The 11,560-nt window shown below is 44.2% G+C and overlaps 2 protein-coding genes across 3 annotated transcripts in view; one reads left to right on the forward strand and one right to left on the reverse strand.

Annotated features, from left to right (window-relative positions):
• Positions 1 to 2,809, forward strand: part of wdr11 (WD repeat domain 11) — a 127,500-nt gene extending 124,691 nt beyond the window's left edge. For both annotated transcript variants that reach the window (XM_063191172.1, XM_063191173.1), the window contains exon 29: positions 224 to 2,809. In XM_063191172.1, coding sequence (XP_063047242.1) covers positions 224 to 459 — 236 coding nt within the window. In that variant the 3' untranslated portion in view covers positions 460 to 2,809. The remainder of the gene's footprint in view (positions 1 to 223) is intronic.
• A 1,183-nt stretch (positions 2,810 to 3,992) lies between these two features.
• si:ch211-198a12.6 (uncharacterized protein LOC563253 homolog) lies at positions 3,993 to 10,025 on the reverse strand. Its single transcript, XM_063191174.1, has 2 exons — positions 9,904 to 10,025; positions 3,993 to 7,879 (listed from the first exon to the last, which is right to left on the reverse strand). Exon 2 carries the CDS (start codon positions 7,732 to 7,734, stop codon positions 6,064 to 6,066), a length of 1,671 nt encoding a protein of 556 aa, XP_063047244.1. The 5' UTR covers positions 7,735 to 7,879; positions 9,904 to 10,025; the 3' UTR covers positions 3,993 to 6,063.
• Between the last annotated feature and the right edge of the window lie 1,535 nt (positions 10,026 to 11,560).

The following is an 11,560-nucleotide window of genomic DNA, read 5'->3' on the forward strand; positions in this document are numbered from 1 at the left end:
AAGGCCAACATATATAAAAAGAAAAAAAATAATGATTGGAATAGTTAAAAAACTGGGCCATGAATCTACAATCCATGACAGTTTAACATTATTGATGGAATTATGGAAATAAATCAACTTTTTCATGGTATTCTAATAAAAAGGCCTGGAGCTGTATATCGTAAGATATAATCACCTCTACTGATTTTTACGGCGTTCCCCCTTAACGATGGCTGTTGTGCACATAAGCTGATCGGCGCGGCGTTCAGTGACTACGCGCGGCTGCTGCGCTCGGTGGGCCTGCAGGAGGGCGCGGCTCTCTGGGCCTCCAAGGCGGGCAGCGCTGGAGAAGCCCTGATGGAGGATCTCTTCAAGAAGGAGGGAGGCGGAGGAGGAGGCGCAGACGGGGAGGGCGAGGGGGAGGTCATCGAGAGCAGCCCGGGCCAGGAGCAGGAGGGCCTGCTGGTCTCCACCGAGTGAGAGGAGACAGAGAGAGAGAGAGAGAGGAGAGAACTCCCCAAAGAGAGAAGAATAGGTGCCGAGAGACGGACGAAAGAGAAGATGGGACTCAAAAGGAGTTATGACACATCGTGGGGTACTATGGAGTGAGTTGGTGACTTCGAGAGGGAGAGAGAGAGAAGTGCAATCAAATCTGGAAAGAAAACCATCTCCATTCGTTTATTTTCCCTCTCATCCTTAACCTGATGCAAACCACCAGGACCAGCAAGTCCTGTCTTGTTTAAGTGTCTCCTGTGTGGTTTTGGGATGTGTGTGTGTGTGTGTTGTGAGTTATTTGGGTGCTGTGTGTGATGACACGTGCTGTCATGTCTGTAGAACTTAGAACACATCCCGCCTTGTATAAAGTCGAGTGATCATGGGTCCGTCAGATGTTACTGTATGTCCATATAGCTGTGCCTCTTGAGTTTTCATTGGCTGGTGTTTTGATTGTCATATCCTTCGATTATGTTATACACTGCTTTCCAACTGAGCGTCTTGTCTGTATACTTAATTGTCTCTGAGCTGTGGGAGCAGTTTCCTGGTAGCTCTTTGCCATTTAAGGCATTATTCACAGAAGATTTTCCTTATTGTTTTCTTATTCATGTACTGCAAAACATTCCAAAATGACATTATTTTGCACATTTTAATTCATACCAAATGTTTTTCTTTCTTTTAACACTTCCTTTTTTGCCTTGTTGAGCACCATTTATAAAAATGTTTTGTACATAAAATCATTAATAGTAGTGGCAATATTGACAAATCTATCTCATCTCCTTTGCTAACACTCCCTTGCATGCATTAAGAACAGTGACTTTCTCCACAATCACAGTGAATGATCAGTGGTGGTGGTTTGTTGTGTGACCCTCCTGTATTTCTTCGTGAAAACCTCCAAAAGTCAAGAATGAGTGAATGAATGAATGAATGGATAATTGAATGAATGAATGAATGAATGAAACCGTATACAGGCCAGTGGTGTGTTTATAGTCCTGTGTGTGCTACAGAACCACGCGGGCAGTGAAGGGGAACAGAAGTAAAGCCCTGAGCTCTATAATTTCCATAAGCCTCTTGTATTGTGCGGGCCATTATAATACCACAGCACATGGCTGTCACAACAGGCTATTGGCCTCTCATCTCCGTAACTGCTGAGCCATGTTGGGAGAGTTCATTCATAGTGTACAAAGTCTAACTATAGAAATGTAATAAAAAATACAGTATATTGTTATATATTATATATGTTCTAATCTCTCCCTATCTCTGCCATTCAGGAACAGTGGCATGGTATCAGTGGGTGACACACGTGAGATGATCTGCTGTTATTTCAGCAAATGTTTCTCAACATTCACCCCCCACCCCCCTTTTTTTGCTTAAATATATTAAAACCGGTTTCTGCATGCTTCCCAGTGCTGTGCATATTCAGTGGGGACATCCAGGGTCTGTGTTGTGCAATTCACCTTTTAAAAAAGAAAAGGACCAGTCTGTGGTACAGTATAGACGTGTAGATCTGGTGTGATGAAGTTTGTTTTTGTTAAACCATTGATGAAGTGATTAAATTGTTTCACCTTTACATAAAAATTATATATACTCAAATGGTCATGTCTTTACACCAAATTTCAGTGACAATGTAGTGAAGTTATTCCCCCCCTCTGTGTGACTGAGGTATTATTGGTTGCCTATTCCAAAGCATGCAATAGTATAGGAAATCCATGTGTTCATTTTTCCCCCCTCCTTGGGTTCTATTTTTTATTTGCCTTGGGTTTTCCCCTCCCTTCAAAATGCTTAATGTTCTCACAAGTTCAACCTAAAAATTGAGTCAGAAATAGCAATGCAGTCAAGTAATCCTGTTTGGTCTTCTTGTTCATGTTCAGGTTCCACTTGTGTTGTCTGTCTGACAGTAGACCCATTGTTTGGCATTGCACTGCAGTGGTTTCACTCCAGCTGTTGCAGATGCGTATCAGTCAGTGCCACTCCTCTCAAAGAAGTGTCTCCATGACAACCCATCTTCAATTTGACATTTACACAGTCCAACTGAGTGACACTTTGGTATTAAAATCAAATGATTCTTAATTGAAACTTGGTGCCCAATATTTATGTATATGCACATGGATTAATCATTTTTACCACATATGGTCATGGTGATTGTTGACATTTGCCGTTGTGAAATGTTTAACCATGAAATGCCTGTTTTTTAATGTTCTGTAGGATCGATTTGAGTATGTGGTCTTTTTGTCATGTTATTTCACGTGCTAGCAGTAATCAACACACTGCTTGTAGCAGCTTTCAGCTTTATCATGGAAGGTGTAAATATTATGGACAATAAATGATTGTTGCTTTACACCTGTAGTATTCTGATCAACACAAGAGGGCGTTGTATCCCCAGTCTCTCAAGGAAAGGGAGCGCATGGTGGCAGAGGCAATACATCCTCTCATCTTGGGAGTCAAGCATCTCAGTTTGTTACATGGCCCTATGTACAGCACACAAGTAGCCAATATCCACGAACATTGATGGCAGCAATTACAATGTGTATGCATGCGTGCTAGCCAACAGAGTTACGTTTCGCCATTTTTCAACTTGTGTACCAAAACCTTAATTCAACCCAGTCACCCAACCATACAGGTCCTGGCCATATAATTAGAACATCATTTAAAGGTTATCTAGTTCCATAATTCCATCAATAATGTTTAACTTTCATGGCTTGTAGATGCATTGCCCACATTTTGAACGATTTCATTTTTTTGTTTAAATAGAATTTTTACATATTTGGCCTTCCAGCTCCAAAAAAAAACATGAAGGGGAATTCTCATTATTAGAATATTGTAATAAAATAACCAAAGAAAGAAATTCAGGTCACATCAAATTCTAACTCACCACCAGAAATGAAACCCCACTGAAAATGAATGCGGTTTTACTTCTGATGAGTTAGAATGTCCATACCGCCAAAGCACCAAAATGTGGCATGAAAATCTTCTGGGTTTATTGAAGAGTGACGTGTGGTCATGGCAGTGATTAAGACAAAGACAGTCCTGACTTTGACACCTTAATTTCCCCCCGGGGTCAATAAAGTTACTCTACTGAACATTAACATGTTATACAGAAAGTACCAAATGTCAACTGATTTGATGTGACCTGAATTTCTTTCTTTTTTTTCCCCTGAAAAAAATGGTGATTTTATTACAACATTCTAATTATGGGAATTCCTCAATTGCTCATGTTTTTTGGAGCTGGACACCCCGAAACATGTAAAAAAAATAAAATAAAAAAAAAAACCAATTAAATTGGAATAGTTCAAAATGTGGGCAAAGCATCTACAAGCCATGAAAGTTACACATTTTTGATTATGTAAATAAATCAACTTTTTCACAATATTCTTGTTTTATGGCCAAGACCTGTAGTTGCTCACGTTCAACAGTCTGATCACTTTGCTTTGAGGCTGAGTAAATGTTTCTTACACTCCAAACTAACTGTTCATTACTGGGGCAAATCATTCTGAATAATGAAGAATGGAAAAGAAAAGGGATTGGACAGCCAACAACCTTTATTTTGTCCATAATGCGCCACTCTGATGGACAGATGGAATAGCATGGCAGCTTTTTTAACCACTAAAAGGAGGGCAATTATAAAATATGGATCAACATCATTGTAACTTCCTTATTGTAACTTCTATTTTTTTCTCTACACCAAGGCCAAATGGACAGACTGGGAAATTAAAAAGGACAATAACTGTAAACAATAATCATATACAGTTGTCAAAGCAAATAAAACAGAATTAAAACAAACATTGGTTAGTATGTATTGGAACAAAAAAGGAGGAATAGCCAAAACCTTACTTTTTTCTCAATTATAGCTCAGCATACATTTCTACACAGCATGCATTAAGGCACCTAACTAACATGAAGCCTATGCTACCGTCTGAAGCACAATTGTTAACCAAAAGGAGGGAAAAGAAAGTTGTTCTATATAATAATGCTCACTCATGAAAACAGTTATTACCTTTCGTTTCCCTTTCAAATGACCCAAACCATATTTAAAAAAATACATCAGTTTGTAAAAGACCCCCCCATACACAGAACTGGTAGGTAGAAAGTGCAAACCCATGAAATTCTGAAAATGTTTCCTTAGATCAAACTAGGTGTTCATTAAAGCAAGCTATAAGCCGTACTTTGAGCACACAATCTATTACACAATCTTTGATAGTTTTTTGTGTGTCTTGAATATAAGTTACGTATATAAGCTATACACTGCTGATTTTAGTTTCCAGAGAAAAGAATATTTGTCATCTTATATGTATAAACCATGTACTCCTAATATATATTTGGATTAAAATCTGCCTCCCACCCACCATCAGAACAGGTCACTGGTAGGATGCTTAACATAGTTTAACCTTGTAGACAAGGGGTTAACCCAACTGCTTACATCAAGAGTAAAACCTCCTAGAACGTCAAGCCCGGCTTGAACACATTCGGCCTCAGTCTGGAAACCGGTAACTGCACTCACTTAATGGTGTACCATCCACAATGTGCTAACCAAAAACTAGAAAGGTGTTGATGGGCATGATAGACTCGTGGGTCATTGAAGCCATTTTCAAATTTTTTACTAGAACTGTACTCAAGTGAAGTTACAGAAAAGGGTCAACAACACACATTATACATCCATGATGGAGCTTTTCAGAGTTATCCAGTGACTTTATGTGAGGTTGCAAAAAATACACTCGTCAGGCTACACACATTTTTTTTGTAAAGCTCTTTAGGAAATGTAGAGTGTCACCTTCCATCTCCTCCCTTCACTTAAGATGTGACAAACATCTAGTTAACATCGAATCATTAGGTAATTACTAGGCAAAAGGGTGGGGTAAGACTCAAGGGGATTATACCAAAAATATAGCTCAGCTTCAGGTAACACCTGCATACTAACACACCTATACATACATTTTAAAAAAGGGGAAAAGAAAAGAAAGACATGTATTTACAGATGATGTCATGTTAACCAACAATGGGTGAACCTGCATCAAGAACAACTTATCTCTTCAACATCTCGTTTACTCCAACAACTGGTGTGGCTGTCAGTTTCAGTGAAGGGAACCTCAAGGGAGAAGAGATGAGGAGGAAGAGGGAGAACAGTTTCTTTTTTTAAACTTCACTCCTTTTTTTAGGCCTGTGGTGTGGGACACTTTTACAAGAACTGGCCCGAGTGTCATTTGTTAACTGAAATCACTATGGAGATTATTTCTATTATACAAGGTTAATCATGTCAAAGGTGAACTCATCTTTAAAAACATTGAGGAGGCATGTAACAAATCAAGCCATTCAAGCAGGATCACTAGGGATAGCGGCTCAATGTCCTTATATATATATATATATTCTAAGATTAGCTGAGTAGAGAGAATTTACAGTCCTTCAGCTCCGGGCACAGCTAAGTTTTAACTTGAGATCTTTTTTTGTTTGTTTTAAATCAAAAGGACAAAAACCTTACAGCTGAAATGTGGCCCTAAATTTGTTACATGGTGAAACTACTGGGGGAGGAGTGAGAGAATCCACAATCGAAATCTCCAGAAAGCGTGTGCGTGCTCGCTCACTCTCTCAGCCCTTCTCTCACTGGTCTATGTGGATTCTGTGGTGCCTGGAGAGGGAGGATGAGTGATTGAACCCCTTTCCACACTGAGAGCAACGGTATGGCTTTTCACTTTGCAGAATTCTTTGCTGCTTGACGACGGGGCTGTAGCTCTTGGGCGACGGCACGGTGAAGATGGGCTTCTCATCCATGTGGACGCGCTGGTGCCTGGCCAGGGAGGACGAGTGGGTGAAATTCTTGCCGCAGTGGGAGCAGGCGTAGGACTTGCCATCCGAGTGAGTCTTCTGATGCCGGGACAGGGAGGACGAGTGGTTGAAAGTCTTCTCGCAGTAGCGGCAGTTGTACTGCCTGTCGCCGGGCGTGCCGCGCTTCTTTGGGGTGGGCGTGTCGTAGAACACGCTGACCGACTTCTCGGGCGGGGCGTAGATGTTCTTGACCTTCTCGGGCGGGGTGTGAACGTGGGCGTGATGGGGCGTGTGCACGTACATGTTCTTGCCGTCCTGGTGGGTCTTGTTGTGGCGCGACAGCGAGGAGGAATGGTTGAAGCCCTTGTCGCAGTGGGAGCAGCGGTACGGCTTGCCGCCAGAGTGCACCAGCTGGTGCTTCTTCAGGTGGCGCTTGCGGACGAAGCTCTTCCTGCACTGGTTGCACTTGTAGGGCTTCTCGCCCGAGTGGATCCGGGCGTGCTCGCGCAACGTGGCGGCCGCCGCGAAGCACTTGCCGCACTGCATGCAGCGGTGAGGCTTGTCGCCGGCGTGCGACTTCTGATGCTGCTTCAGGTTGGAGGCGGTGGCAAAGCCCTTGCCGCAGAGGGTGCAACTGAAGGGCTTGTCACGGGCGTGCATCTCCTGGTGCTTCTTGAGGTGGCGGCGGCGGATGAAGCTCTTGCGACACTGCGTGCACTTGTAGGGCTTGTCGTCCGAGTGCATCTTCATGTGCTCGCGCAGGGTGATGGCGGCGGCGAAGCTCTTGCCGCACTCGGAGCAGCGATGCGGCTTCTCGGGCGAGTGCATCATCTGGTGCGGCTTGAGGTTGAAGGCGTCAATGCCCACCTTGCCCACCAGCTCCACGCCCGTGGGGCCGTAGCTCTTCTCTTTCATGTGGATCTTCATGTGGGCCTTCAGGCTGGAGTCCACGGCGAAGCTCTCGCCGCAGTGGACGCAGATGTACGGGTTAGTAGCCTTGTGGATCTCAAAGTGTTGGTGGAGGTCTGTGATGCTGCTGAAGATCTCGCCGCACTCATTGCACTGCAGGCCGTGGGCCTCGTGGATGACCACACCGTTTTCCGACTCCACAGTCAGCTCGCCGCCATGGTCCGACTCGGCTTTGACCACGTGGTCGGGCCCGGCACCGCTCATCTCTGCCTTGAGGAGGACTTCGCCCAGGAAGGTCTCGGCGCCCTCGTGCTTTATGTCGTGCGTGGTGAAGTAGTGTGGGGTCTGATCCGCCTTGGTGTAGTCGTGGTCCGTCTCCACCATGGTGTCGACGCAAGTCAGCGCTCCCACCTCCGGACCCAGGCCTTGCATCTTGGCCAGGTCGGAGCCGTGGAGGGCCTCCAACTCCAGCCGCTTGTCCTCAGACATGATCTCTGTCTCTGCGGCATAATGCAGGTCTCCTACTTGCGTTATGACACACTCGGAGCCCAGTGTGTCAAGGCCCGGAGTGTCACATTCAGTCTCTGACTCGGCCATCAGAACACACTCCAGCCCGACGACTTCCGTTTTTACGGCTAAGTAGAACCTTAGCGTTGCTCCGACAGAGCACCGCTATCCAGCTGGGAAATGGGGTCTGGGTGCTCCCTTGAGTCACGTGAAGAGGAGGGGAAGCGGGGTGGGCCTGTAAAGAGATGGCAATGCTTAGGCACCAGGAAAACTCAAGACAGACAATTCAGTCAAAAACTTCACAATTAAGTGACAGCCGCAGACAATGTTCTGACTGAATAGTATCTACTGATGCTGGCTTTAAAATAATCTGTAGAATGCTGCAGAGAGACATCACCGGCTACTGCTAACCATCATGTTCAGTCTGCATACATGCTAAAAACAACAACAATCAAGAGCTACACCACCAACTCAGTATTCTGTTGAACCTGATTTGATAAGTTAATGCCTCAAAGGACACAGCAACCTTAAAGCACCAGTTGGGCACCAGACACAAGCATTTTTGACCTCAAGTCCACTTGGTTGTTGCCCATACAAACAATAACACAAGCCAATAATTCCACATGCTGTTGACATACCAAGTGAAAGCACACAAGCTGAAGCTCACACACCAGCGCAGTTAAGTTGTTATGGTGCCCCTGCTTGGACAGTAGGCCTATGCATATTCACAGAGACCACCATGCTCCCAATTCCAAATGCAACTGGAGGATTAAAGAGCCATGGTCTCGCGGCGTGAAATTTACTGTTAGCCCTGTACAGGTGGCTTAAGTTGGGCTAACTAGCAGGTACATATAGCTGGCTAGCCAGCTAGAGTTAGCGATTTCCACACTTTCTGTGGCTGGCTAACTTGCTATCATTAGCTGGCTAAAAGGAAATCATACTCAGTAGTTTAATATTAGCAAACAAATAATATCACTCACGCATATGTCTTGACAACGTGTCTATTGTAGGGAACCAAGTCTGACCTGGAACATTCCACAGTATGCCTTCACTCGGCCTACCAGCGCGTACTTGTGACTTCTACATTCTTAATATAGAAGGTCCATTATTGTTTTCCCAAAGAAATGTTGGCTTGCTAAAGAGCTTGCTAGTTAGCTTCGTTTGGAATTGCAAAATCAGCTAACTAGCTGCTAACTAGCAAAAGACCAAAGACTTCTGCAAACTGAAATTAAAGTTCAATATTGGGCAAATGCAACTGCGAGTGACCTATAACGAAAATTGCCTGGTTAACTCAACAGCGAGGTTGCGTATGCGGAAACTCGGGAGTCAACTGGTTCATATAATACACAGGCCTGCCTCGGTAGGCATCTTGTGGCACTCGGGGGGATGAGCAGCTAGCTAGCTGTAAAATGGCCGCCGCTAGCTTCCGCCCTTCACAACGCATTTAACCACTCTGGCTTGTTGGCGATCATCGTGGCGGCTGAGTGACCAATATACGTGCAATGTCTGGAATTTACCAAAGTCTCTTAAAAATGCACCAAAGTGAACACGCAACTCAGAACGATAGGTGGTGTAAGCCAAAGCACACATCGGCTAAGCACTAGACAGAACTTTGACAACAACCAGAAACAAAAATGGCTAACGAGAACGGTCTTCCGAAAAGCCCGGGAAAGGCGTCCCCCATCTTACATAATCCAGGCGGGTTGGACTACACAAAGCATTCGATACAACCCATAAAAAGCATGAAAATATAGTGGGTCCCACCACAAAACGTCTCCTTGTTTACTGCTAACACACACGCATCAATGACGCGCATATAATGCTAGGTTAACTATTGAATTCCTTTAGCATATTTTCTGCCCACTCTCACAACATGGCCTGCCTCGCTAACTAGCGCGCTATCGTCACACCACACGATTTGCTGCTACGTGTGCAATTCTAATCGCAACCAACATTTGGCAAGGCAATGGTATGGGATTTGGGCATTTAGAGCAGCGACGTGAACCGCTGATCAGCGCCAATGCGAAATATGTTTTCTAGAAGTTGGTTTAACCAATGTGCAAAGACAAGGTTTATCATGCTCAACAGACGATAGAAAATAAAAACGCTGGCACAATGTAAACCACGGTAGCTCGATAGCGCGCTAACATTACCCGCTAACTAGCCGCGGGTTAAGGTTAGCTACAGCAAGAGAAAATGCTGTGTTGCTAATATACGCTATGGTAAAATAACTATTGTTTTATATAAAATCATACCAACCTCCTTTCCTCTCTGGTTGTTTGCTGATAGGCTTTGTCTGTCGACGGCCTTGCGATCTAGCTACGTTGACTTGCGTCTGAACTCCTTGCAGTCTTCCTCTCTCTGTACTTACGTACAGCTGGCGCCACTGATCTTCTGGCGCCAAGAGCATTTGAGCGCATGAGCAAAGGGTTTGGTTTTTCTGTCCTTGTCGGCTAAGTACAGTGCTGCCACCTGTGGCTGTGGAGTAGCCATGTGCTGTAGGCCCTGTGGTCAACGTGTCAGTAAAATTATTTTACCCACTAAATCGCAGCTGAGTCGTACCCGCACGGTAGCAGCCGAATATGCTTATTTATTTACATGTATAGATAAGTGTATGTAGGCCTATGTAAATTGTAATTACTTATAATATCAGAGCACTGGGTTGGTTGCTGGTTCTTATGCACGCGCAGGCCTGGCTGCATGTTCAGGTTTTTTTTTCCACCTGGGAAAATGTCCAATGTCAATGTTGTTGGTTCATTCCAGTTTGGCATAGTTTCCCATTGTGTCATGACATGTTTTATGTTTACCACTAGAGAGCAGTCTTTTCAAGGTGAAAATGAATTCTTAAATGGTGAACAATGTCCTCGAATAATGATTTAGGCTAGGCCTACATGGATTTTCTGGAGAAATAGCCTACACCCAGTGTTTAAATTGGGGCGGAGCCCTCCGGAGCGCAGCTCCGCCTCCTCACCTCGGAGGGACAGCCAAACGGAGCTGCGCTCCTGCTGCCCCACCCTCAGTGTATTCACAGTTCATAGGCTATATTTTCACCTCTTCTTGAAATATCATATTTTTATGAAAGTTTTCCAATGATAGCAACATGAAATAAGATTAGGGACTCCCGCATTAATTAAGTTATGCATCTGCATTCTGCACATGCGCTGCGAGACACTATAATTTCAGTTTGTAGCAACGTTGCAACTTTGCAACAGTTGAGCGGTCCGGAGCGCTTGCTCTTTCTCACAGCTAGAACTACTCCGCTTCGAGTATGTCACTACTTCAAGCCTGTCCTCCATGCTTTCATGTTCAATGTGCAAAGTTAGTAGGCTAGATACAATGCCTTTTAGGCATTGATTACTACAAAACGGAGGTAAGCTGTCATTTCATTTGATATCGGCTAGCTTTCAGGCAAAGTTAACCAAACAGTCATGCAGAATAGCGTGGTGTCTGCCTACTTTAACAGCAGTTTGTTAATGTGAGAAAATCAACATCAAGTTTGGGATTTCCGTCCATTGTTCTGTCAGAATGTGTAGCCATTGGTTGCAGGTTACTTTTATGTGGGCTTAAACATACCAGGAACGTATTTAACGTTTTTAGACAGTAAGCAAATGACAGGGATTCCTTCGTGTCCATATAGCGTTGCGTGTAGAGCAGTGCACCGTCTCTCTCGCGCTAGAATTGCTGCAGCAAGTTCCAATCTATTGCCGCCTTTTGCCAAAGTTATTGCTTTGCAAAAAAGCATTTACTTAATGCGACTGAAGTGTAATTAAAACATATGCACGGAGCGAGATAGCTGAACTATACTACTGAAATAAGAATGCCCCATATAATCAGTCAGCCAAAGGGGCAATCTGTAAAGAAAAGACGTGTCCGAGTGAGAAGATTCTCTGCAGACTCCGCCTGATTTAAAGTGACA

The sequence above is a fragment of the Engraulis encrasicolus genome, chromosome 24, assembly GCF_034702125.1.
Source record: "Engraulis encrasicolus isolate BLACKSEA-1 chromosome 24, IST_EnEncr_1.0, whole genome shotgun sequence".
Lineage (NCBI taxonomy): Eukaryota > Metazoa > Chordata > Actinopteri > Clupeiformes > Engraulidae > Engraulis > Engraulis encrasicolus.

Excerpts from the sequence above, each read along its gene's own strand:
- si:ch211-198a12.6 (XM_063191174.1), bottom strand. The coding sequence starts at position 7,734 with ATGGCCGAGTCAGAGACTGAATGTGACACTCCGGGCCTTGACACACTG.